General features: G+C 42.3%; 1 protein-coding gene across 1 annotated transcript in view; it reads right to left on the minus strand.

The window, feature by feature from the left end:
* bsna (bassoon presynaptic cytomatrix protein a) overlaps positions 1-27,899 on the minus strand; it is a 122,179-nt gene that overhangs the window by 82,326 nt on the left and 11,954 nt on the right. The window contains exon 2 of the mRNA XM_076102126.1: positions 12,241-12,907. Coding sequence (XP_075958241.1) covers positions 12,241-12,907 — 667 coding nt within the window. The remainder of the gene's footprint in view (positions 1-12,240; positions 12,908-27,899) is intronic.

Consider the following 27,899-nt stretch of genomic DNA (forward strand, 5'->3'; position numbering starts at 1 on the left):
TATGTCAGTTGCTCTGAATGTGTAATTATGACACAGATGGGTTTACGTTGGCGTTGGTTTAAAGCCCAGTGCATCCCATGCAGACGCTAAGTGGTGACTTAGTGCGTCTGTATCAGACGCAGAAGGGTGCTGACACAGGCATCAATGACAGTCTGCCATTGTCTAGATTTTCGTTTTGTTGTGTCTGAAGCACCTGAGGTATCCCTGGAAATAGGAACATAAAGTAATCATTTCTAGGAGTTATCATTCATATGCATAAGATCTCGAAACAAGACTCAATGACTCGGCAGTAGTAAACTGAGTCAGCTATGCGAAGATGTAAAAAGAGAGATAAAGAAAAGAAGGAAGGTAACTTAAGGATACTTGATGAGTTCTGGTGATGTTGTGCCTGATGCATGTTAGTTTGTGTGTGTCAGCGAGCAGCTCGTGTCCCCTGGTGACCCTCGTAACGCTGTTTCCATCACAGTCTCTCCCGGGACGTTTCTCCGCCTCGACGTCCCAACATGCCCACAGAGCTTCACACGAGAAAACATACAGCAGTAACCGCCGCCTCAGCGTTCACACACGTTATAGATACAGCGACCTTCCCCGTGGATCACCCGGTCTCTGTGGCGACCTGTCGTTTTTTCGCCTGTCGAGGTGTGAAAACTGTTAACGGAGAGGAGTGAAAAGGAGGGAAAGTATAAAAGGTGTCAGGAGGCATGACAGGAAGAAAAATAAGAGGAAGATACGATAGTCCAAAAAATTAAATAATTAAAAAATGAGAGCTCAGAGTGAGGCTGGGGAGGACAACGGGGAAATAGAAGAATGTCAAGTGAAGTGGAGTTTTTCAAAAAAGAAAAGTGCTTCTGTGTGACTAATTGGGTTGAAAAAAACAGGGCAGTAACAGAGAGTTAGAGGTGTTATTCCTGCTGGGGCCACTCATAGTCAGAAAGAGTCAAAGATGAACGTGTCTCACAAGATTGTGTAAAGACTATAAAGTCGGGTCACGCTCTGCAGCTTTTAATTCAACCTATTGGTCTGAGACTGTTCTAAAGAGATGCAGTAAGGTTCCCTGAGCACTACAGGGCTGCTGTAAAGATAGAGATACTGTGAAGATATATGAACTGTGTTAAGAAAAACGCATTTTACTTTAATTGTATTCATTGATTTACTTTGTGTATTTCACTAATATGTGTTTGCTCCTGGCTGTGATTCATTTCTGTTGTTAAATTGATCCATGGAGAATTTGAAAAGAGTACCTAGCGTGGTGAACATGGTAGGAATGTTTTTGCAGTGTGGATGTCAGTTTTGGTTCATTTTGCTTTCGATAGACTGAGAAAAAAGAAGTGAAATACAAGAAGCGCTTTCCTTTGACTCTGGCACTCCACCGGCTCAGCTTTGGCGCCGCATTTTAGAGCGCTACATCCATTTAAAGGTGCTGAAATGTTAATGTTGTTGTGTGGTAAATGTCTTGCCGTCTGCTTGCCGTCAGTAAGGGTGCTCCGATCGATCAGCCACAGATCGTTATCAGCTGATATCCATTGTAAATAATTTGATGGTGGTCTTTATAAAGGCCGATCAGAAGAGCCGATCAGACGACGAATCAATTCTCAATTGAAACGTTTTAAATACTCATTTGCCTGCTTCCTCTCAGGCTCTGTAATTCCCTCAGAGAGCGACACAGCTGGACACACACACATGCGCGCCCTGTGGCACCTTGCCCGATATGTGTGCGTGCCCAGCTGTTTCACACACACACACATACCGCTGAGCTCGCCACGGTGCATCATGTCTGAACGTCATTTAACATGGGCACCAAAGCTTCTTTTCGGCACCCATGTTGAATTAACATATAGACCGTGAATGAATCTGTAGACCAGCATGCCTAACTGCTCAAAAATATCCTCTGTGGTTCACCGATGGTGTGAGCTAGGGAGCTAGGTCAGCTAACTTATCTTCAGCTGTTAGAGCTCCGACTCTGAGTCCGCCTTCTCGTGATTTGTGGGAAATAGGTGGGCCGGAGGAGAACTGTTAACATTAAATGATAGTATTACCTAGCTAGGGCAGATCCGGGCTGTCTAAATTAGCTCATACCAGCTAATACTGCATGATAAATTCACCGCTTTTTAGACAACGGGGCAAAATGTCCCTCCTTCATTCTGTAAGCATTGTCAGCTCTTTATATACAGTACAAAAAAACATCAAAATACTTTACTGGCTGAAACAACAGGCCCGAAAAAAAGAAGAGATCAAAGAAAAACGTGGCAGTCGAGAGCTAAACACCGGTGTGGCCGTGGATGGAACGACTTTGGGATAATGCTAAAGTTGTTGATTTTTTTTGTTGGATTGGTAATTAATCAATTAATCACTTTGAACTAATTAACCAAATTAACCTTTTTTTATTGAGTTGTAACAATGAGATATGTGGTTTCGTAAAGGTGAGTCCGTACAAAGTGTGTACTGTACATCAATATGCATGTGAGAATGTGTGTTAGTTCCCTCATATGGGAATTTACATACTGCATGCACACACTTCTAGATGTGTTCATAAATATACAGTGCATGTGCCTCAGTGTGTGTGTGTGTGTGTGTGTGTGTGTGTGTGTGTGTGTGTGTGTGTGTGTGTGTTCATCTCCACTGAGCTGTCAGTGCATCTGGAGGCTTTCAAATAGGATTGCTGCTGCTTGGCGGAGGTTTATGCCGGCGCCGGGGCTTTTGATTCGCCGCTCACTCACGGACAGCAATGCATGACAGACTGCTTCCTCTACCGCAGAGAGGGAGAGAGGGAGAGAGGTAGAGAGCGAGAGAGGGAGAGACAGGGGAGAGACAAACTGAAGAGGAGCAGATGGAGAAAGCGAGAGGCAGACATAAAGGAAGACATAGTGGATAAAAGGTAGAGGAGGAAGGAGAGAAATATAAACCTGAAATGCCAAGAATGAGGGGAAGAAGGGAAAGATGGACGGAAAGAAAAAAAAGAGGATATTTCCAACACCGCTTGGGAAATGCTTTACCCACATTTCAGCGAAGTTGAGAGGTGATTACCTTCACCACTTAAAAATGAAACTTAATTGCATGTCAGGATTCAGGCAATCGCTTTAAATTCTCACTGGCAGCAACAACCCGCTAATGACTAATATAAGCTATTTGCCACTGCTTTTAAGGTCTGCAGTATGATTCCACCTAAGCCAGTGTTCCTGCATCTCAATTAGGATTACTGTTATTGGTAGGAGGCTTCCAGTCAGCTCAAACCGTGTGAAAGGTTGCCAATAATAATTTGCAGTTGAACAGACCAGCTCTTTTTTGGAACTGTAATACATTTGACTTAATTTCGTCTGGGGGAGCTATCCTGCAGCTGTTGAGGTTGGGGCTTCCTCAGGAGCCGTTTAGTTAGTAACTTACCAAATGATGACGTTTTGTGGAAAATCTTGACCAAATAAAATTGTAAAGGCTTTGTTTCTGTTGTAGCACATCACAGAGAGATGCTTTTGGGAGGAGAGATCGTGGTTTGGTTAAATACTGAAAAAATGAACTAAACAATAAAAAATAATTTTTATTGTAGGCCTCCTGTAAGCCCTTTTATTAAACAAAGTTTATTCATCTATTTTTACATAAAGTTTCTTCTTAAAAATGACATAAAGGGGCAGCAGTTGGCACTCGAGAAAGGCGAGAGACAATGGAGCGCTGATGAGCTGACACCAGCCACTGTGTTTATCTCAGTATACGTGTCGTCTGAATTATGATCATTATGCTCCGTCTGCGGTGATGAAAACATACCCTCTCGTTTAGGTCGATGAGGTCGTGTCCGTCGCTAAAGAGGAAACCTTCATTATTTTTGGTCCTTATTAGCGACTGCTTCAATTCCTCTCGAGAGGGAAACTGCCATAAAGGTGTCTGATATATTACGTCGTAAGCGAGAAATGTAAGAGGTAATCACCAAAGTGTCATTCCTGTAACCTGTGTCATTAGCAATATTATTTTTATCATTATTATCAGCAGGACTGCTATCAGGAAAAGACAAGCCAGCATTGGGGCCACACACACTCTTGAACATTGTGATGAACACCCTCTGGACATTCATGATGACTGATTTATATCTCCTGCTTTTGTGTGTCAGGTGTTATTATTTTGCTACAGGAGCGTTTCAAAACTTGGATGGTTCAAATCAACCTAATCAAAATGCTTTGTCCTATTCTACGTACCGTTGTGTTATTGTTCGGTGATTAGTGTTTTCTCTATTTTTAGCCGTTAAGATGAACCTTAACGTCTCCGTGGTGCAACCAAACATCGACACAGCTTTCGTATCAAACCAACTAGTTTCAACATATCGCTAAGTGTGGACTTTGCACCCAAGCTTGAGAAAAAACTTATGTTTGGCTGGTTCAACAGCTTACTGGTAATGATGATTATATTGCTTTTTTTTTGCAGTTTTGTGTGACCTACAACTGAGAGGGTTAATTAGCCGTGATGAAGTAATGCAATAGCTCAAAAGGGAAATGGGCTGGAACGTTCTCCATGTCAGACCTCAGCGGTGGAGATCACGTGCTGCTGTCTGCGGGCCCATCATTATACATCTGTCTGTGTCCGTGTACCCGTCTATCACCTGTGCCTTAAACCTTCTTTCACCACTTGCTCCCTTTTTGTCTCTGCCTTCTCCTGATTCCTTCTCTCACTTCCTCTCTCTTGCTGTCGCCCTCTCTGTCAGTGTCTCTACTGTTTTCTCGCACTGTAACACCTTTTTTCAGACTTTTTTATTCATTCACACATCGGATTCGGATGGAGAAGTCACAGCGCAAATCAAGGAGTGAGAGAGAGAACACTGTGACTAATATGGGAGAACTGACAACAAGACATATTATCACTAACTTCACAAACATTTTTATGTTTTTAATAAATCAACCGATGAAGCTACAAAAAAATGTTCATACTAAATTTACCTGCAAAATGTTCAATGAAAATGGGTTTCATTTGGTTTTCCCTAAGCGACTCAAATATAATTTAGGTTGAGGAAAGAACGTGTTTTTGAAAAAAGAGAAAAACAAAGAAAATGGAATCAATACACTTGTGTTTTGGGAGCAAAGGAGGAAATCAGGTGACATTGTTATTGGGCGATAAAGTCCGAGGACTTGTTCCATACCAAAAGTTATCGACGTTGGTTTCTTTTAAATGTTCCTTCACCTTAAATACATGCTTATTGTTGTAATCAGAATGAAGAAGATGCGTTAACTTTAACCAAGTACTCATTTTAATCCAGGCCACAATGTTTCTCTCACCACATGTTTTCAGTGCCCAAACCAAAACCTCAACCAGCGATGTACGATCAAACGTTTGAGCAACTCATTGCACCATCAAAGATATAAAACCTAAAATGTTACATGTTACAGGACTAAAGACCAGTGATCGGATCATTCTGTTGCTTCTTATTACAAATATGTTTTAAATCAAATCGCCAAATCAAATCGCCAAATCAGACCAGGGGCATAAGATGGGATCCCCGACATCCTACCTCCCTACTTCAGGCACCCTCATCTTCAAACTCAGCCTTCATTTTGATCTCAACTACACATCTTGTACGGTTGTGACAAGATCGATCCACAGACAGAAATGCAAAAACCTGGCAAAGTACTCAAAACCACTTCTGTGGTAGTTCCAGCTACAGTAGGTGTCTCGAGGACCACATTCTGCCATGATGACACACACACATACACACATGCACACACACACATACACACACACACACACATACACACACACCTAGACACACACGCAGACTCACAAGGTGGAAATCATACCAGCCACTTGCTGTCAGGGCTGGTAATGACAGCATTGTGATGATAATGATGATAATATAAATGCAAAACCTTAAAGTGGTCACGTCCGTTACTGAACACAATGAAGTCGCACACACTGGCATGAATAGTGTGTGTGAGACAGGCAAGAGGGAAGATTTGAGAGGAGGGAACAGAAAAGCACAGTCTGCAGATTTCTCGAGAAACTAATTAATCCAGCACACCCGCAGACACACATTTCTATTAGCAGCCCTACGTGCATGCAGAGTCGAAAATGTGTGCACAGTCTGTTGAACAACAAACAGGTTGGGAGGAAGACGTGCTGCCACACGGCTTAGATGAAATATAACGGCATGAAATAAAACGGTTATATAGAGATAGATGCATGGTAGCAATACCAAGTTGGTGTCAACTGCAAGAAATATCACCAAACATTCATAAACATTGCTATATTGTTCATTGGCATTAACTCTACACCTGCTAGGAAATGACACAGCTGCCCTGATCGGAGGTTTAGTATACCAAAGCGCCCAATTGTTGTCTATTTTACCACTTTCATTCCATTTTACTGCATATCAGTTTAACTGCTACGATACAAACCTCATAAAACATTTTACATTTGCAGTTTGATTTAGTGTCTGGTACACAGGAAGTGATGTGGCTGAAGTTTGTGAAAACCGAATATATTCCCTTTGTGCACTAAAAAGCACTATTGGTTTGGGATTATTTAATTGGCTTTTATGTGTTTTTAATGAAGAAGTAATGAGTAAAAACATTTTAGTGCACAATGTGTGGAGGAGCAACGGTTGAATTCCAAACCTTGTAATAACCATTTACAATTGTTTCTTTTCTCATATCAGCCTATACTTGTTACTTTGTTGTCATGAGAAGGAGAGAGTCAGAGTTTCCGTTTCCACTGCGCTGCTCGCTGAAGACACTTTGGATAAAAGCCTCTACAAAATGGCATGTATTAAACTCCCTTCACTAATGGCTTATGAAGTCACTTTTGTCAACATATTTGCATCAAGGTTCACACTATGCATGTTGCTCTGTAGCTTTGCTTTAAAAAATGTTATATAAACAGGGGCAAAAACAATGCACGACCACAGGCTGCGAATGTCTTTTCCATCTCTGAGACTGAAAAGCAGCGCATAATTCGTTTTGGTATCATATTGGCACTATCAAAATATTCCACTTAAACGCAGTAAACTGCAGATCATGATTAGCCTTAATTCAATCTGTGGAAATAGAGTTGATCCATTACTTCCCTGCCTATATTCTTTACCTTGAAACACATTCTTTTCCATAGCAATAAATGACTTACAGTGCAAGTTCAAATCAAATGAAATCGTGGTTTCACTCCTAACATGAGCTGCTGAAATAATCAAGTTGAGTTCGATCTGATCTCAGGAGTGAACACACTCAAAGAGTTGTAGTTTATGTTGCATTCATGTAACATTGGGCTGAAGCAAAGAGAAAGGCAGTAGAGGGGGAAACTAACTATATGACGCTAGTTGGCCTGTTGGACCTTCCAATTTCTGAAATGCCTCTGTAACGTAGGTGTATATTACTGTAAATGCATTCATTTACATTGGATCATTAGCCATCATTAGTTTCTGTTGTTGTTCTAACTCCAGCTGTGAGCGTGTGGGTGGTCTTATTGGACAGCTGTGGTGCACAAAACATTTAAAGGCCACGGTTGATTGCTGAAATTGTTTTCACCATTCTAGAACATCTGGAAAAGGTGACAACCCGCAGCGTTCCAGGCATCATTTTTTTTTTACGCCCAGCATTCAGACATGAACCTCCAAAGCATCAGCATCCATCCCAGGTGTACTTTTTCAAGGATTGAATAACGCATATAAATGAATTGCAAATACATGGCGCGTGGGTGTTTCTATATCCCTCGTCCATATTCATGAGAGCTGCAACACTCTGGGTTCATCCTTTTAAGGTGCTACACAGACAACGACAGCACACATGAATACATGAAATAGACCATAGTCACAAAAACATGTAAGCAAGTATAATGTTTATACCATGTTCACCATACTACTTTAGCATTTGCTAATTAGAAAAAAGCGAAAGGTATCAGCTGAGGATGATGGGAATACGGTTATTTTTGTAGATATTTGTACCAAGTTTCAATCCATCCTAGTTTCGCTCAAAACCACAAATGTGAGCCTCAAGGTGGCGTTAGAGGAAAAGTGAGGGGATCAGGTGAGCCAGTAGATGTTCTCAGTCTGGACCAAAGCAGTGGCCTGAACCACTGACAGACCAACGCTGGCGTCTCTAGAGCTGCTAGCGTGGCTTAAAAACCCTGTGTAAGTGAATATGTGCAGTTTGGTGACGGATTCTTTTTAAAGACTTTTCCACCAATAAAAGTGACATGTTTAGAGGGCAATAAAGATCCAACTTGGATCAAAATGACAGAATGTGTGATTTAGAGTCAATCTGTGCAGGCGGTACTCGTTAAATCAATGATTATTTCCCTTACTGTACATGTACGCAAGGACAGTTAGCCCCATGGAAGAGCGCCAGGCTTTCAAGCCAATTTGACATAATGGCAAAACCTTTTTCCCAAAGACATACATTGGGAAACAGATGTTTGTGAATCAGCGGATCATTTTTTTGAGGTAAACAACTCCCCAGTACGAACACTTACATTTTAATTGAAATGAACGTGGCCCCAACACTGTATTCAGTTCTCTTTTTACATCCATGGATCAGACAAATACAATAATGATCTGTCATTCTAATCTAGACAGAACAGGGTGGTCGACCCTCAACATACAGCTGTACAGTAACTGGACATTTTCTTTATCATTATGTGCTATTAAGATCAAGAACTGACTTTTTATTCATTTTATTTTGATTGTTTTCCTCTACCTCTTTAGAGATTTTGATTTTATTCAATCAAGTTCTGTTTAAACATGAAGAACAAATTTCATTTTGATGGCATGAGGGGACTACATGTGTGGCTTTGTGCTGGTTAAATAGTCATAATGAAAGATACCGGACCTATTTATACAATCATTTCTTTGGCTTGCCTGGCTAAAGTCTGCTAAATGTTACGTGATGCAAATGGTATCAAAGTGTAGTATGGCGGATATGAAGCCTGGCACTGCTTATTAGATTACCAGGACATGCAGTGCATTGATTAGCTGGGATAATAATGGATAATGTTCAGTTTAGGTTTTAATCCATAGCTGCAGACGCAACAAGGCCAACTGAGCTGAGGGAAGGGGAAAGTTTGTGACATTTAAAATTAAGTTTTTAAATATGTATGGAGTTTTTTGATCATAGAGGTTTTAAAATATCAGGACAGTACATCTTATATGCACATTTCCTATGACATTTCGAGCCACCGCTGTGAACGAGAACTTGTGAAATTGTCTGCGTGGGTGTCCTCTGAAGTGAACAGACGTACGTGGCATGCTAATGTGTATTAATCTCGCACAGCCGTGGGGCTAAATCACCTTAATGTTAACGGCATCAGAGAGTAACAAGGTTTTGCAGGGTGGTGCTGTTTATTAGATTATCAGGATTAAGAGAACATTGCTTAGCAGGGACAATAATGGAGAAGATAGTGAATGTTAATAGGAATAGAGAGCTAATCCATAATTCATGGGAACAAAAACAATGGCGGGGCCAGTGTATTAATCTGTACAAGATGGTGGAGTCGAGAGTCAAATGCAGCAGAGCTTTGTGTGCCATGCACATTTGTGTGCATCATAAATTAAGTATTTTTCAACCCTCCTCCTATACGATTATGTGCGACAGGAACAGAGAGTGTTGTAGGCGAGGGTTGGATGTGATGCTGTTGTGTTGCATTTCATGTTATGTATTCCATTTTGCTCTGCAGGAAATCCCTGTGGGTTCCTTCAATTAATCAACATACCAATTTATTGCTCAGGCTGCTTGCATGAATTATGCTGAGCCAAGTGAGGGTAACTGTGTGTGACTGTGTGCGTGTGTGCGTGTGTGTGTGTGTGACTGTGTGTGGGCGTGTGTGTGTTTGTTAATCTATCACAAGCAAAGTCAAAATCCCGAACTCAGAGGCTTATCAACTCCTCCCTCCCTCCACTTCATTAGCATTATCCACCATTATTACCCTGTAGTACTCTCTCTCACACAAACACACACACACACACACACACACACACACTGAAACACACACACACAGGACCACTGTGTACCTGAGCAGAAATCAAAACTCGGTCTTAAAGATGATCCCACATGAGCCAGACATAAGCTGCCTTACTGTACACACAGTAGAGGTCTTTGAACTCACAACCAGTAAAACCGTCGTGACATGCTGTGCTGAGAATGACTGCTAACTTTTTAACGTTTTCTGGAAACTGACATCCTGCGTCTCCTGCTTGGATTTGGGTGTCAAGCGCCAACATGCTCAGGTAAAACATTGGCACTGTGTTTAAATTTCACTGCTGTGCCAAATCAAGCGCTCCTGTTTGACCGGTCAGCCTGGTTTCACTCCCAGGGTGTCAAATACCGCCGATTGGCCGGTGGCCCGAGGTGTCTTGATAAGAACACACACGGCACCCTTAAGCGTCTGTATGAGACTTGTCTTTCAACTAACTCCGATTTATAAACCCATCTGATTCATTATTAGACGCTCAGAGCAACGGACTTAATATTGAGAGCGAGAAACTTTGCTGAGGGCGGGAGGGAAGGGGTATATATTCTTAAAGTTTATTAAATAAAAATTTTAAATCCCTCTTAAAGAGACATTGCGTCAGAGAGCGTGGGATGCAACTCTATTGTTATATTAGAGGCACCAGTTTGTGAATACCACAAATTAAAATGAAAAATACAAATAGCACTTCTAATTACCCGCACCGTACATCAGCGTCGTTGTGAGTCTTTTACTATCGTTTGGCAGTGGATGCTAATGTGTTAGCATGGGCCATCAGGGGGAACGAGGTACACATGGATGATTCAGGTGCCAATGTTCTCCCCCACAAAAGCAAATGAAAAATGAGACACAACAACAACAACAACCGCCATTGTTTGTTTAATCCAGCAGAGTGTTTATCGTGCTGTCTGCCAATGATATGGCCCTAGACCTGACATCAGTGGGAATTAATGCGTGCCAGCATGGCTAATATATTAGACGTGGCCTCGTGCTTCTGGTTCTGTTTGCTGTCTAAAGTATTTCCCGTCTACCCAGGGAGGCTGAGATTTGATATTTGTCACCATGACGCTGACACCGGGGGTGATAGTTTGAACCCGTCACCAAAGGGTGAAGCGTCAACCTCCTCTCAATCAAAGAGGGCCTCCTAACCTCCTCTCTCCTCTTCATCTCTCCAGCCATCTCTCAATAACTTTAGTCGCATTAATTTGTCTTTGACTTCTCAGTTTCTTTTCCCTCCATCTCTCTCTGAGTGCCAAACACTGTGGTGTTTGACTTCCTGTCTTCACATCACACCTGTGAGGAGTACAATGAACTCACACACACACACACACAAACGCACGCTGTCACGACCCGTGTGTCTTGCCTCGGAACATTAATAGAGATTCTGTCAGGGCCTCAGGGAGGAATTACTGCCACTTGCTGAGCCCTTACACTCACTGTCTATCACAAATACAGACAAAGACCTACAGTACAAAGCCACACACACACGACACACACACACACACACAACTTCTATGGTTTCTATTGCTCTCATTCCTCTAATCATTCATGCATTTCTAAATATTTACTCTTTAAATTACATTTATAAATGGATAAATAGTTCAACCTTGGCATTATAATTTTCTCACATTTCACAAAGAAATTAGAAGATTTTTCAGAGGGAACAGATTTTTTTAACAGATTTCTCTCTCTCTCTCTCTCTCTCTCTCTCTCTCTGACCCTATTCATCTCCCTCGCCTCAAACCCTCCCTCTCACTTCTTCCATCACTTTCTCTGCACTGACTCGTTCACTTCATTCACTCGCTTCAGTTCAATCTCATTCAAGTCAAAATTGGCACGAAAATAACAAAAGCAGCTACAGCCAAAGCAAAAGCATCTCTTCCCCTCTCCTCCCTCTCCTCCCTCTCCTCCCTCTCCTCCCTCTCCTCCCTCCCCTCCCTCGCCGACTCGAGCGACAGGCCTGTCTGTCACTGCTGGACCGGTTTTCAGACTCAAACTTCAGTTGCATGCTTTTGGAATAAACTTCCCCTCGTTGTTTATCATCGTAAACCAATCAACTGTGGCTTCAGTCCGCCTCCAGGATTAAATTATATTCATACCCAAATGCTTAGTCCCTCACTATAAATCAACATTATTTTCATTATTGATTCCATTGATGCCGCAAGTAAACTACAACAATCTTCCCTTGTTGCATTAATTTACAGTGGCAAAGTAAGGACAGGCATGAGGAAAGAAGAAAATGTCAAACCGTTCCACACACAAACACACACAGATGAACACACTCACACATGCATCTCCTTGTCAAACATGACCTACCTCAGTGAGGTGCGGGTTAGGGTTGAATCCACACTGGTTACAGACGGTGGACTTGCACTGGGTGCAGGTGTTGTAGTTGGGTAGAGCCGGTGGGTTGGACAGCTCTGTGGTGGTGCACACCGGGCACAGTTTGCTGCTCGGCATCGGTGCAATCTGCGGCACCGAGTAGGGCGAGGTGGGCGTCACGCCGCGATCGGGAGACGCAGAGGGAGACCGGCCTGTCCTGGAGCCGCCCGAACCGCTGAAGTCGACTTGGAGGTTTCGACGGGAGTTGTGCTGACCAGGACTTGGATGACCCCCATGGCCTACCATGCCGGACCCCGCTGGACCGTGACCCATCCCGTGGCCGGACCCTGGGCCATGCCCCATGCCGGGCCCCTGGCTTGACTGCATATGTCGGGGGGAGGTCGGAGTCTCGTGAGTGGCCAGGCGGTAGGGCTCGCCAGCCCTGGACCCTACTCCTCCACCTCCGCCCATTCCTACTCCCATCCCTCCCATACCTCCTCCTCCCATCCCTCCTCCTCCCATACCTCCTACTCCCATCCCTCCTCCCCCTATTCCTCCCATTCCTCCTCCTCCCATTCCACCTCCACCTATTCCTCCCATTCCTCCTCCTCCTCCGTGGCCTCCTTGTTGCATGCCAAGCTTGGGGCTACCCATCGGACCCCTGCAAGAGAGGGACAAAGAAAGTCCTTACAACACTGAAAAAAAACATTGGAACAGTTTGACTATTTAATATTGTTCGCGAGATCCTTATATCATCAAGAGATGTTGTGAGTGAAATTAGTTAGATTAATCAACTGCACACATTCTACATACAAGATATTGATAAAATACATACTATGACAAAAAACCTTTTTAAACCAAGTCCACTTAAAACATTAAAAAGTCAACGAACTCAGACATTAGCTTCCTGCTAACAGTAGCTTTCAGCCAACACAATTAACGATTGCAGGCTAGAAATGAGAAGCCTGTTGAATAGTTGCCACCATTGTTATTGTAGACCTTATTATATGCAAGAATGGAAAGCTTGTCAGATTTATTGCTTGAGACATAGAACCTAAATGTTTTAGCTACGATCAATTTATTTTGGCGAGTAAACAAACTCTAATGAAACCTTTCTGACTTTCAAAACAGTTTGTGTGGATGTTATTTCAAAATGTATATTACAAATTCATTGCTGAACACAATTACGCTATAATATTGATATTCTTTCTGCTGCGGGACCAGAGTGAATGTAATAAGCGCCGTTGGTTGACGCCACCCCAATATTAAATGAGAAAAATATCTTACTTTATTGAATGCATTATTGTAAATGAATAAGCACTACAGGAGAAGTCAGCCTGGTAATTGTCACTGCATTCTAACAAATTCAATTATCTTCTCATTGCCAGAGAACCAGCAGCAGGAACAACATTTAAAAACCAGCTAAAATAATTACTGATTCATTCACTGGTAGCTTCTGAAAGCCATGAAAAGACCACAGGCATCAACAAATTAAAATAGAAAATAACAGGCTGCGGCAAGACCGACCACGCACACACGCACACACACACACACACACACACATACAAACCCATTTCTACTGTGTGTCAAAGGCGACATGAACACATAACACCTCAGGCAGAAAATAAGACACATCCACGCACACCTAGACAATATTCCCCGAGCGCGCACTTCAAGCAGGGGGCACAAACAAACAATTGAAGGGGAAGCAAATCGTATGCTCCTGCTACTTTTCAGAGGTAAGTAAATAAAGTATTGGGAGATGTTTCAAACAACAGAGCATGTCTGACATGACACTGGGTTAGTCACATGATTGACAGAGGTTTTCAAATGCCTGTCAACTGCAACTCCAACACTCAATCCTGCCACATGTTCAGGAAAGGTGGCGTCCTCTATCTTGGTCAGCGGGTTGGTCGAGGACAGGTGTGTCCTGCAGATGCAGCAATCACAGCCATTATTGCGTTTACTTATTACCGCGCACCTGTGTGGTGTATGTAGAGTTCCCGCGCATGCAATTAAAACAGCCGCGCACGCATATCACTTTTACGAGCGCTTTGACCCCCTTTTTTAAGCCAAAACGTATTGACTTTACTAGTGTTGTGCAGTAGTGTACCTCATGTACAGTATCATGTACTGACACGCATTTCTACCAAAACGGCATCGGATGTTTCGGCAAGGAGGATTTTTCTCTTCTAATCCACTCTTTGATGAAATAAGTCAATTAAGTGCCTCACATGAGTATTTCTGATCTGCCTGGTTACATTAAGGCAACCAACACTACGTGGTTATGGTTAGAGAAAGATCACCTACAGTACGCGGTTGAAAGAACTACAGTCTCCAGTGTTGAAGTTACACATAGGCCATGGGGATGATAGTCACTATTCTATTGTACTCTATTGTCTGTGCTGACATTGATTGAATGAGTAGGCTCGGTGTATTACCAACTTTAAATGGTTAGCGCACACCGAAATTGGAAATGTTGATTTACTGTCCTCCAGTGTCACAATGTTCCAGACTGCCTCTCCTTTCACTAAAAGATATTCTTCTTGCGGACGGACTACTATTTTCTATTCTTTCTTCTTTGTAATCTTTCTCTCTATAAACTTTCTCCATCACAGCCCCCTCTCTTTGCTCAGTCGCTCCTCTCTTCATTGCCTCTCTGTCTCTGACTCTCTATTATCTTTTCAGCCGGCACTGACCATGGCCTCGCTCCCCCCAATGTTCTCTTTTTTTTTACTTTTGTTGAATCTCACCTTTTTCATTATTTCTATTTACACTCTCGAAAGGGAAGTGGACCTCAGGCGACCCTACATGGTTGTCTTTTTTTTTTTTAACCGGTCACAGAGACGCTCTTGTTGGTGCAACTTTTTTCGGTTGCAAAAGTTTACTACAGTTGGTTTGTGGGACGGGAGTGATGTTTCCATGATGGTTTTACTGACGGCACAGTGCACACCAAAAAGTGTGTACCTTCTCCCAAAAAAGAGACCATACATCCTTCAGTCACAAAGGTAGGCGACAGTACATATTTTCATACCAACACAGGGGGGCAAACAAATGAAAGACAGGGGTCGTGTGCAAAGTGTGAGTTGCTGTGTGGTGCATGTGTGCGTTTGAAGGGCCGAGGGGGTGACTCAACAAAAACCTCAAAGCTTCTCTGATTCGCCCAGCGGAGACATTGAAGAAGACAGGATAAGAGACTTAAAGCTGACAGAAACTGATGATGGGGAAAGGAGGATGGAAGAGAAAGAGAGAGGCACTCACAGCAAAATTGGTTTTATATATTGCCGTGTCGAATACTCAATTCTGATTGGTCAATCACGGCATTCAACGTCTCTAATTTCTGTATCAGACCCTGTATCAGACCCTACACAGCAAGAGGACTATTTTTTTGGAATGACCTTTGGAAATAGTTTATCAAATGTGAACATTTTTATCCATAAAAAAACATTTTAAGGCAGACGGATTGGCAGTTTGATTACAACAATGTAGGCTTTGACTTTCAAAAGCTCATATTGGTCCAATCCACATCAAAGCTGAAAAACCCACCTCCAATATTCAAGGTCACTCTGATCAACGTAAGACAGAGAGGAGTGTGAGAAAGAAATACCAAATGAATAGATACAAGAAAGAAAAATACGGAGGGAATGGGAGAGAAGAGGAGGACACAGAAATGAGAGCGCTGGGAATACTCGTTTTCATCTTCGGGAAGACGCCATCGCTAATTGTTGTGCGAAACTAAGGCTGATGTAGGCGACAACCCGAATAATAGGAACAATCCCTCTCTCTGTGTGTTTACACACTTCGCCTCTGCATTGCACTGGGGACATTTGTCACTGTCGCAACCCAGCCTTTTAATGACCCAATACAAATGCTTGTTGAGTCAAAGTGATTTCACCCAGACCCATTAAAACCCTCAATTTACTGTCTGATTGTGGAAGAGAGGGATAAAGCAGGCCTGCCAATCATCCGTAAGTGACAAAGACAAGGACAGACGATTAGAGAGGGGAGGAGACAGAAAGGGGGAAACAGGGCGAGGACGTTACATCGTCTTACCCAGGTCTCCGACTATTCACTATGGTGGCCTTTTTTGGCCTTAAAGTTATCATTTCAGTGACTATGTTTTGAGATTATATATTGTATATTGCATATCATGGAGCATTATACTGTAGTTGAAGGGTTGACCTATTGAACCAGTTTTTAAACTATGGTTGATGAGATCGGTTCCTGCACTGAGGAGCAAGGAGGACGGAGTGGGTTGCAGTCTGCTGCCTGAATGCAGCTTCTCAGTTGCAATCCCACAAAATCCCCAGAGGAGGTGCATTCAGTTTTTTATTGACGTTAGCTTAGCATCCTTCTCTTCCAGTTGATACACAGAGCAAACAGAGGTTTGGGTAGGATTTACCTACTCTTGTTCCCCCCCAGCCGGGTGCATTCCTTATCCCACCTCCCACCTAGACCTGCAGCAAAACAAGTCTATTTAGGTTATTGGTGGACCCAAACTAAACATCTATTTCCTCCTCCTCCTCTATTGCTCCTCTATGCCTCCATGTCTTCCCACTCTGGGCTGTTGACAGAATTGCTTTTGTACGGCCCATGTATTTCCATCTGCCTCCTCTCTCTTTCTCCTTTCTCTCCACCTCGCCTCTCATAATTTTCTGTTCTCTCCCAGTCTCCTCTGTTTCTCTGTCTCCTTTTTTATTTCCTTTTCTTTACCCTCCGTATCTCAGTTGTGCAGATGTACAGATTTGCTAACTAAACTTTAAAAAAAAGGTTGTTTTTCATTAATTCATGATCTTGGAAGGTCAGCAGACCAGCTAGCAACCAACAGAGGGTTAACTCGGCTACTTTGAACTAGCTTTGACTAAATAATAGATACCGTAAAAGTTTGGTTAGCATATTGTTATCTCGATAAAGTGCTACGTTTTTGTTATCTCCTAAAGACAAGCTAGGACGTTCTCTCTGCTTGTCTCAGTATTTCATTGACAGAAAGTGACTAAACGTGTTAGACAGGAAAACTGAAATTCTGCCTGCCTCATCCTCTCATCCTCTCTCCCTCTTTTCTCTCCTCCCGGTCTCCTATCAGCCAATTGTTTTGGCTAATAGGAGACCTTGTTATGCTACGAGTTAGCTAGGTTACTAGCCTGAATAAAATAAGAGCAGGCTACATAAAAAATAAAACTGAATTAATTTTATTAAACTACGACGTTCATATTTTTCGACGTATACTTGTTTTCTTTAGCGCGTATCCTCTTCTCTCCCTCCTTTCTCTCCTTCTTGTCTCCCACTAGTTTCAGTCCTCTCTTCTCTCCTGTCTCCTTTTTTTAATTTTCCTTTCCTCACCCTTTTTTCATTCAGCTGCTACATTTGCTCAGTGCACAGACTAGCTAATTAGCATGAATACAAAAAGGGTTATAAAAGCATAAATTAAATGCACATTCATGTTTATGGAAGGTCAGCAGGCTAGTTTACTAAGCTACTATCCCTATAGCTACCATTACCCACTTTGATTTCTCCAAAGATACAGGGACAGTTTGGCCTGCATGCTGTTGGGTTAATAAAGCGCTAGTCTGTGTTGCATCAACTAACAGAACTAACAGTCTCTGGGTTTAAGATTTTTAGGGAGGGGAAATGTGGTGTATCCCTACTTCCACAGTCGCTCAGCTACGGTTAAGAGCTGTTGGTGGCGCTACAATCCCAGCATCCTCTTCCCTTCCGACCTGAAGCTGGTTCAGGACTCTTCCCTCTAACCTTCAGAGACCTTCACATGTGTCTCAGAACCGCAGAGTCACTCCTCAGCTCAGGCAAGAAACTCATCTTCTGAACACACGCATCAGAAGGTCACTTTCTGAATGTCTCGTATCTCCGCTCACTCGCACTCTTGTTACCTCTTTCCTAGTTCTTCCCTCGGTTGTCACATTAATATTTCCCGGCTGTTGAGTTTCCTTGTGTTGAAGTGCTGGCAATATGTGAGATGTTACTGAATGTTGTGAATGCCAGCACTGAATGCCAGTGCTCCTCTCAGTTGATTCAACACAAGCACACTGCTAACGGCAGCTACTATGGGCACCGGGTCAACTGGGTACATGCAAACATACTGAATGCATGGACAAGTGTAGACGCTGAAGGCACATACATGTAAGCACATGCAGGCACACATTTTGCATATATTCTGAATGAAGTATAAAGCTTTATTGATCTCCATGGGGAAACTAGGCCCTTGCAGCAGCAATATACTGTATAGATGAAAAACTAGATTTATGGAAGTGGGAAACAGGAGCAGTAGAACTTGACAAAGAAAATATTCACAAATGCCCACGCACATATATTATCACAAGTGCCCGTCACTGTTTTAAGGAGTGAGTGGGCAGCTCAGCAAGCTATTTTCTCAGCGATAAGTTTGCTCTGTATAATAACACACCATGTATTTTCTGTTATTTTGCCATACGTAAGAAAGAATTCAAGTACTTGTCATTCAGAGGCTGTTTTTGTGGCGCTCTGAGGGCTGTAGTTTACTTTTTCAATCAAACCAAAGACTACACCAGGTGATTTCACAGATTTACGCGAGAGGAAGAGGAAATAAGATGTAATTCAATATCAGAGATTTGAAATTATAATCAGTAGATGAAAATAAATAAAGTAAAATCACAATGGGCTAATATTGTGCAACGCATTATTACAGTATGTAAGCGCTTGGGAGAGATAAAGCTTTGTTATGCAATCAGGGAGTAGCAGCACATCAGCACAGCTGTGCCATTCACTGTAATACTCGTGCTCGTTCACACCAACACACACACACACACACACACACACACACACACACACAGACTTGGAGGCACAATGAGGTTCCATGCCACCATGTATGGTACACACAGTTATGCACACGGTAAACACACATACTGTCCCGACAGCACGTGTGCTGATGGCAGCTATTGAAAGGCAGTGCAGTGTAAGAGGCTTTGCTAAAAATGACTTTGTAACGATACCACATGGTGCTGAGTAAAGGCCACAAACACTGACCTGGATTTAAATAGAGACGCATCCTACAAGGCTACATTCTGAATTTTGTTCCCAAATGTGAAAGAGATAGCCACCGCGCCACTAAAAAAAAACCTGACACCTACTCTTCTGAAATTACTCAACAATTAAAGAAGAGTATTGCGGATAGAAGAAACTGGCTGCAAAAAAGGCTTTTTAATCTAATAGAATAGAATAGAAAATAATGAAATAATGGACAGTGTCTTCAGTGTCACCACAGCTACGATATCATTTCTTATTAATATCACGTTCAGTGGGATGCAGCGTAGGCCCATCACACCAGGTGCTTGATGGTTGCGGTTTGATTTACAGCCAGAGAGGTTGGAGACTTGGAGCACTAACTGTATTCTACGATACCCAGGTGCCTGTCTACGCGCGCACACACACACACACACACACACACACGCACACACACACACACACACGTGTGTTTACTGTAGTTTGCAGCAATAATAGCCTGTCAGCCAGATGTCTAATGTACTTCTTCATCTATTTATGTCTTTAGCCCATATCTTCGTAATCTTCTGATGCGTTCTGAGCAGATGGCGGCTATAAATGACAACCACTCTTCTGTCATTTAAATGTTGCCTGTGTGTGTTCGTGTGGAAAGATTTTAGAATTTATGAGTTTGATATGTAGACAATGTCTCATATGTGTATTGCTTGCCTTTTATTGATATATGCAGAGTGTGTACACTGTTTGTTTGTGAGCGTGTCTTTGTGGTTATTGTCATGCATGTTCCTCTCTGTGCTGAATGTGACTCCAGCAGATGTGCTATTCCAACAGTGGGATGACAACCACACACCTGTCTACATTTACCTCTCTTTGTGAGGAGAGGCTCACAGCGTTTTCAGCAGTTAGAGATGCCATCAACACCTCACTGTGTAACAGAGTGTTAATGATGAACTATGCAAACACACACACACACACACACACAGATGCCTGCATCTACAGCGGTTGCAATCACATACAATAGGCCTATATATAAATATACACAAACAATCTCTCTCACACACATAACAGCAGCAACAGACACTAATTGAGATGTATAATGCCTAATCAACTCTCCTCCCAGTCAAATCAAGTCCCCACAAAAGAAAATGCGAGAACAGAAATTGGATTTTTGAAAATCTGTCTGTCTGTCTTATTTGTTAGCTTATGGTCTCTCTGCCTCGCTTACCTGCTGGGCGGCATGCCTACTATCTCTTGACTTGCTGTCTATTGTCTCATTGGCTAGTTTATTTCACTGAGCGATTCTCTTGTTAACTCATTGTGTGACAAAGCTAACTTTGAGAGCTGGCTTCTTGGCTAACTGAGTGGCTGTTATTTCAACTGCTAGCTGGCCAGAAAACCAGCTCACTTATTGACTTATTGGCCGACAACACTGCTGGCTGATGTTCCTACAATGTGGCTGCAGGTGTCTGCCTTGCTGAATGGCTTACCACTTTGCTGACCGGCTGGCAAAGTTGATTACATATCCAACATTCTGCCACCTTAGTCATGATCTCTGCCTCTCCTCTAGCCTTCCCTTGTATTTTCTGTGTCTCCCTGTGTGGTGTGTGGGCGTGGCTTCTCCTGCTCCTGAGCTCTGGCAGGTGGCACACCTGAGTCTCATCATCTAATCAACTGCAGGATATCAACCCATAGCGTGCCTCACAGTGCTCACCGGACCGTTGCGACTACATTCTCAGGCCTCAGAAGTGTTTTTTTTTTTTTTATTCTGTATTCTTGTCTGAGAGTTTAAACTCTTTCTTGCGCTCGGATGAATCTCCATCGGCCATTCTCAGTCTCGTGCTGTCAGACCCAGCTCCTTGTTCCCGTCAATTCAGCCTCTGGATCAGCCCCAAGAAAGCTCACCCTCTGCTGTTATCTCCATTCTTAAAACCAAGTTTTGTAATAAACTTCTTAACCTGCTATCAAAGTTTATGTGCTGAGTTCTTGGTTCACTCAATACTGAACTTACCGACCTTACACGGGGACAGATAAAATGTCAAACCGTGCCTTCATTAAGAGACAATAGGCTAGCTCATCATGACTGTGGCATGCAGCATGCTAGATCATTCTGTAGACGTAGAGGTCAGGGATGTTGGGAAATGACCCTTCCTCTAGAAATTACTTTTATATACAATTAATTTGCAACAGCCCAGGTTTTGATAGAAATGACCACCTGTCCACCAGTTGCAAGCAGCACACAGACGCTGCAAACTCTTGAAAAACGTTGCCAGAGAGCATCCAGGCAGCAATTACATTTCCATTACTGACTGATGATTTACAGCACAGACTGGATGATTACTTTGCTACCATCTAAATGACGTCCTGCCTGTCTGAGAGAATGAGTGGCTACCTGACTGCCTGACTGGCTGACTGACTGCAGGCGCTGCCTCGGTCGGCTCAGACGCTGAAATGAAAGCAGCCAAATTCTGACAAATGGAGGCTGGTGTGGAAATGATCAAAGGAGAAAAAGCAGTGGGACGGAGGAGAGAGGGAAGAATTGCCCTGCTTAGCATGCTGCTCCACACTTGGAAACCTATCCTTCACCCTCTCTTTCTCTCCACATTTATATTTATGCCTGCAGACACACACACACACACACACACACACACACACACACACAAATGGAAATCCATTTCAAGGTGTTTCCCGTCCTACCTGCTCACTGAGTTCAATCTGACCCTAGGACATTAGGAATCAATATCTACCAATCTGAAGTCTCATCAGCATTTGAGTTTACAGGTTGAATCGGTCTGTAAAACATTACTTTATGAAGCAATAAACACAAAGAACAGAAAATGATAGAGTAGATGTGAAAACGCTACTTCAATATTAAAATAGACAGCTGCCAGTCTCTTACATACAGTAGATGGTATATCATTTGTCATACGTCATCTGTGTAAATCATAGAAGAGACATCAAAAGGAAAAATGTAACCGCACAAACTGAGAAAACATGCTACATTTTCCCCCCTACATTTTGGAATAAGAAGAATCCAGAGCAGCAGCGGGGGGGTCGAAGTAGTTTCCCTCTCACTGCAGGGTGAACTTTTAAAACAGCTCTCGACCATCTCTTCTGCACTTTAATTGAAACTCCTATCAGTGGTGTGTCGCCTCAGGAGCAGAGGCGAATGAATGCAAATGCAACAGAAAAGAGCAAAAACCAAAGAGAGAGAGAGAGAGAGAGAGAGAGAGAGAGAGCGGTCGGTGCGAGTGTAAACACAGAGGAATAAACAAGTGTGAAGACGCATGAAAAGGACATAAACAGGCTCGCTTGCTGCTGTCAGTTTGAACTGAATAGACTTAAACATTGAAAGTAAAATTTACATGCAAATCTATGCATTGAGAAGTGTGTGTGTGTGTGTGTGTGTGCAATGACGCAGGGTAAGGTTAGATTGTGTTCAATGTGGGATATAGAGCACATTTACCTTCAGTAATTTGATTTATTTCAGAGTGAATAGTGATGAGGGAGATTAAAATCACATCCTACAGATCTGATTGGATCACTCTTAACATGGGTGTGGTTTAGCGAACACCGACTGATGGGCTCTAGAGCAGTGTTTGTCAACCTTCTCTGAGCCGCGGCACATTTTTTACATTAAAAAGATCCCGCGGCACACCAACAACCCAAAAAGTTACAAAATGACGCCTTTTAGCATAATACAGCATATGCTGACAATTTAATGACAAGTCTCTCAATTTGTTGATCCCTACTAGTTTTAATCTGGGTTAGAATGTTGTCCAGGGCCCATTTCAGAGTCTGCATTTTTCATTTTCAAATATTTCTCCATCGCTGTTCGTCTTTTACTACTGTCTTAAATTAACAAGGTCATTATTGCGCTACCTACTGCCACCCACTGGCATGGAAGAGTATTTAATTACTTAGCCAGCCACTACATTGCAGGCTCAGACGCTCAACAATGGCAAAGTATTTGCAGCAACTAAATCATATTTTTTTGGACTGATTCAGTGAAATTGAACATTTTCCCACGGCGCACCTGACGATCTCTCACGGCACACTGGTGTGCCGCGGCACAGCGGTTGAAAATCACTGCTCTGGAGGACCGTTGGCCTCCACCCATACCTGCCTCGACCATGTTGTTAGATAAGGAGGAGGAGGATTACAGAGGAATTAGTCAATTAGAGTTCATTCCCACTCTTTTGAGAATTTGAGTTTTAAAAATAATTTAGTTTGATGCATCGACATGAAGTCTCCCTCATGTATGAGTATAACTGTACATTCTCCACGTATAACACACCTGAGCATCACACCTGAACCGCCCTCGCCCTCCTTAGTCCAGTCTCCCCTCTCCTCTCTCCATCTATGATCCTTGTTTACAGAGCGGCTTGTTTCACCTTAATAAGAGTCATTTCATAATTACTCTCATTAAGTGAACCAACAAAAACAAAGGCAGCATTGTGTTGAGGGTGAGTCAGCAAAGAGCAGGAACCACCTCACAAAAGTCAGAGATGCACCTGAGTGGAAGACCGACGATATACATGTCGATATAATGAAGTCAAAATGTGGACGTGCAAGGGCAGAAGCACAAAACAAAACTTAAGCCTTATTAACATCAAGACAAGCATTAATAAGCATAATATTAGATGAACTAACACAGAACTTTGAGAGAGGCTTAAAACTTTGTGCTAAATATACTTTTACAGATGTCCTCTAAAAGCTTCACAGCTCCATTAATTCTTTGAAACTGAACCAAGACAGAAAAGTTCAAAACCAGAACAGAAAAACTATATAATCTCAGCAGCTCACTGAAGATCACAAGGCAATATTAGTGGGTTTTACAATACCCGTAATTAATAAGATATATATATATTTATACTAAAGTTCAAAAATGTCTGTACAGTTTATATTTTAAAAAGTCCATATTTCTGGTTGGCTCTGGACAGCAATTTGTCATTTGTCAAGGACAAAATTCAAATGAACAGATTATGTGAGAAAAAAAAGAGGTCTTCTTGTTTGTAATGTGCATTGGTACGGATGAAAAACAGACACTCACACACACACACACACACACACACACAGTGTATTCTTGGGCAGTTGAGTGTAGCAGGAGGTAAATCTTCCACCAGAGCTCTGAGAACACTCTTCCCCCCCAGGGGAGAACTGACCACTGATCACTGACTGTGTGTGTGTGTGTGTGTGTGTGTGTGTGTGTGTGTGTGTGTGTGTGTGTGTGGGAGTGAGTGTGAGTGTGAGTGTGTGGGTTTTTCTGCAAGTGTGTGTGCTTTTCTGCAACACTGACAGTGATAGTAGAGAGATGAGCATGGTATCTTCTCCAGTCACATATAGTTAGAAACAGGAAGTACTTTGCCGATAATTATCAATGCCAATAATCAATGGATCAGAATAAATTGGCAATGTACATCCTAGAAGATATAGCTCTAAAAAAATGATTACATATAGATAATACAAACACAAACGTTCAAAGTGCTCCTCATTATGAAGCAAGTCCAACAGGTGATAGATAAGATATGCAGTTTTTGCAGTCATTTCAGCTACTTAACGATGTATTATTATATTTTTCGTAACTCTGGAAGTTCTCTTTCATGTAGTAATTTGGATGCTTAGTTGGCTGTTTCTATCGCAACCCAACCCTCATCCCACTTCCACTGCTCTCAGATTAAAATCCTAAAGTACACGTTTTCTAAATTAATTTTCATTTTTTTCTTTACACCTGACAGAAGTACATCTCTGTCTAATTCTCTCTTCCCTCCTCAATTTTGAATAGTATTTCCCCCAACCAGCCATCTTTTTCCTCTGCTAACAGCAGCAGCAGCAGCAGCAGCAGCAGCAGCAGCAGCAGGCTATTTCATGCTGTGTGTGTAATAAAAGGATTAATTTGTGCTGCTCACACTCAGAATGGGCAGTAAATGGGACAGAGGGATATAAATAGAGACTACCTCACTCCACACTTTATATTTCCTAAAAAACAGATTGCTGCAAAAATGTCGGCAACCCACCAGACCTGTCTTGAAACACTGACCCCGTCTCCTGTACCGTGCTTTGTGGGTGTGACTTTTTGCTGTGTCATCAGCATTGATATACAGCCACTGTGTCAATTATTAAATAAAAACTTACTAGAGCACAAAATGATTTACAAGAGCACGAAGCTCCTCATAGAGCTGACCTCTTAATGTTGCTCACAAATAGCATTTCACCAACCATAATCTCACAAACTCCTGTGGGAATTGAGGATGAAAATGCTGTTTTCTCTTCTATGTCTGCTCGTGACAACTAAAGCACGACTAAGGTGTGTTTGTTTTGAGCGTGGAAGTTCGTGATGCTTGATTTTTGATGAGTTATGTTTGAAAACCATTCCAATTTGAGGTGCCCTTATCAGGTGCCCTTCATCACCCGAATGGAACTGGCTCAGGTGTCATCGCTGGGCCTCATGATTAGGAGTCAGTGAGCGAACGGAGAGAGATCAAGGAGGCCGTTCACATCCGTCATGTCCGTGTGACAACTGAGCCAGTTCAGCTGGAAGCTCTGGGATCATTTTGTCACAAGGTCTCCATCTTTAAACTCTTAGTTAAGATTTTAAAAAGTTCATGTTTACATGAAGAATGAGAGGGGACGTGGACTCCAGTCATCAATGTCAAAGTAATATGCGTTGTATACTCATCAACCCACCTTGACCTCTACCCTATGTATGTTTTTTTCTGTTTTTGATTACGTTACATTAGTGTTGTGTGTTTTACTCACTGGATGTCATCATAAATATGTGTAACAAAGAGCGTTTTCAGCCTTGGCTCTGTTTTTCTATGATTTTCCTAAGATTTAAAAAGTGTTTGGGCCTTTTTTTTGCAGTTAGTTGCCTGAATGTCTACAGTACAGTCCTAACAGGGCGGTGGATTAAATTAGAAAAATAAATAAATACAGAAACAGATGGGAAAAATTTGAGCCAGGCCGAAAATGGTGCCATTAGGCTTTAGGTTGTAGTCGTGAAGTATTTGCTGCTGATTTGATTTTATCACATTGCAAGCCAAGAGGCTCACAGCTGGCTCGCACAAATGAGCGCTAAGCTAATTTCACTTGTGATCAGACTCGTTGGTTAAGGCTGCGGTGAGACATTGATGAAGTGTGGTGTTTAATGCATGAACCCATTGGTGTCCCAGAATGCCAGGCGACCATGTCTGAAAGCTGTCTGATCCTGGGTTTTAATTTGGCCGCGGAGGCCTGAAGGTCATAGAACTCAGTGAGCACGCACACAAACACACACACACACACACACACTTCTCAATACAGGGAGAATCTGATCAATAAAGGCGAGACTGGAGTTATGAGGTTGCCGTGTGACGGCGAGGATACGCAGCCTGTCCTTGGCAGAGCTAGAACACTACAGAACTGCTGAGCCACAATATGTCCTGCTGGATTTACCTCTCTCTCTCTCTCTTCCCCTCTCTCCCTCTCTCTTTCTCTCTCTCTCTCCTCCCTTTATTCTGCTCATTAACTGTCATACAGGACTGTCAAACTGAATCAGAGACACGCAGACAGACTGCTCAGTCAGCGAGGCCGTCAGAAACATGGAGGTGTTGTACCAAAAGTGAGCTGCAGGGCTCGCTGACAGCTGCTCACTTCACAGCACAAACATGCCTTGCATTTGTCACTTGTAATTTCCGTTTTGTTTGATTCAAGGCTTTTGTTGTTAGGTAGGTATAAGAGCAGTTTCTGTTTTTTGCTTTTGACATTTTTTTGTTTTTTTTCCATTCTTCTTTTTTAACACCACGTATTCCTACGGTTGACACCGTTGCATTGACCAACCATTGATCTGATCGATGGTTGTAGGCGGTTGGGGTCTACGTTATAGTCTTGGAAAATTACTTCTCTCTGATTTGAAAAGAAAAATGTTTGTGAAGAACAATGGAAAATGGGACAACCTGTCTTCATCAGGTTGTTTTACATATTTAAATGGATTTAAAGTTTTCAACAACCATATTTATTTATTTATTTGTGTTTTTGGACAACTGGTAAATGTAAGTCCATCATTCACTCTCTGTTTATTCTCCAACAACTCCAACACCGTTGGTTGGTGCTGGGCAGATAGCATACAGCGGTTTGGATTTTAATAACTGTGATGATGCCCTCAACACGGCATGCAACGTTATGGCCATCAGTTACAATATAAAAAATGTTTCTCTGTGAAATCACTTTTTCTCTGTTGTATGAGGTCATGACTCTTCATAGTACAATACCAATCACCATTTTGCAGTGGAAGAATCATAGCTGTAGAAAATTCTAAGAAATGTTGTTAAATTGAGCCAGAATCCCACAGTGGATCACAGTGGAACTGCCCTTTTCTCTGTGGTGCACACAGTTTTTAGCTCAGTGATTGTATGTTTCTTTCTCAAATCTCCCAGGGAGTCATTGACTCCTCTGCTGAAGTTTTTATGTCCACAGGCCTTTGACTATTTTTTATGAAAGAATCTAATATATTTTTTACACAGCTGCTCATTTTTACTAGATATGATTCAAACAGTGTTTTGTGTCCATAAAGTCTCCAAATGCCAGTCAGTAAATATTGTGCATGTAAGCTACAAAATGAATGTGACTTTTACTTCTGGTACCCTGGACGTGGTTCAATTCTCTGTTAATACATGCATAACACTGTT

This window comes from Anarhichas minor, unplaced genomic scaffold (assembly GCF_050575085.1).
Source record: "Anarhichas minor isolate MPS153535 unplaced genomic scaffold, ASM5057508v1 ptg000003l, whole genome shotgun sequence".
NCBI lineage: Eukaryota > Metazoa > Chordata > Actinopteri > Perciformes > Anarhichadidae > Anarhichas > Anarhichas minor.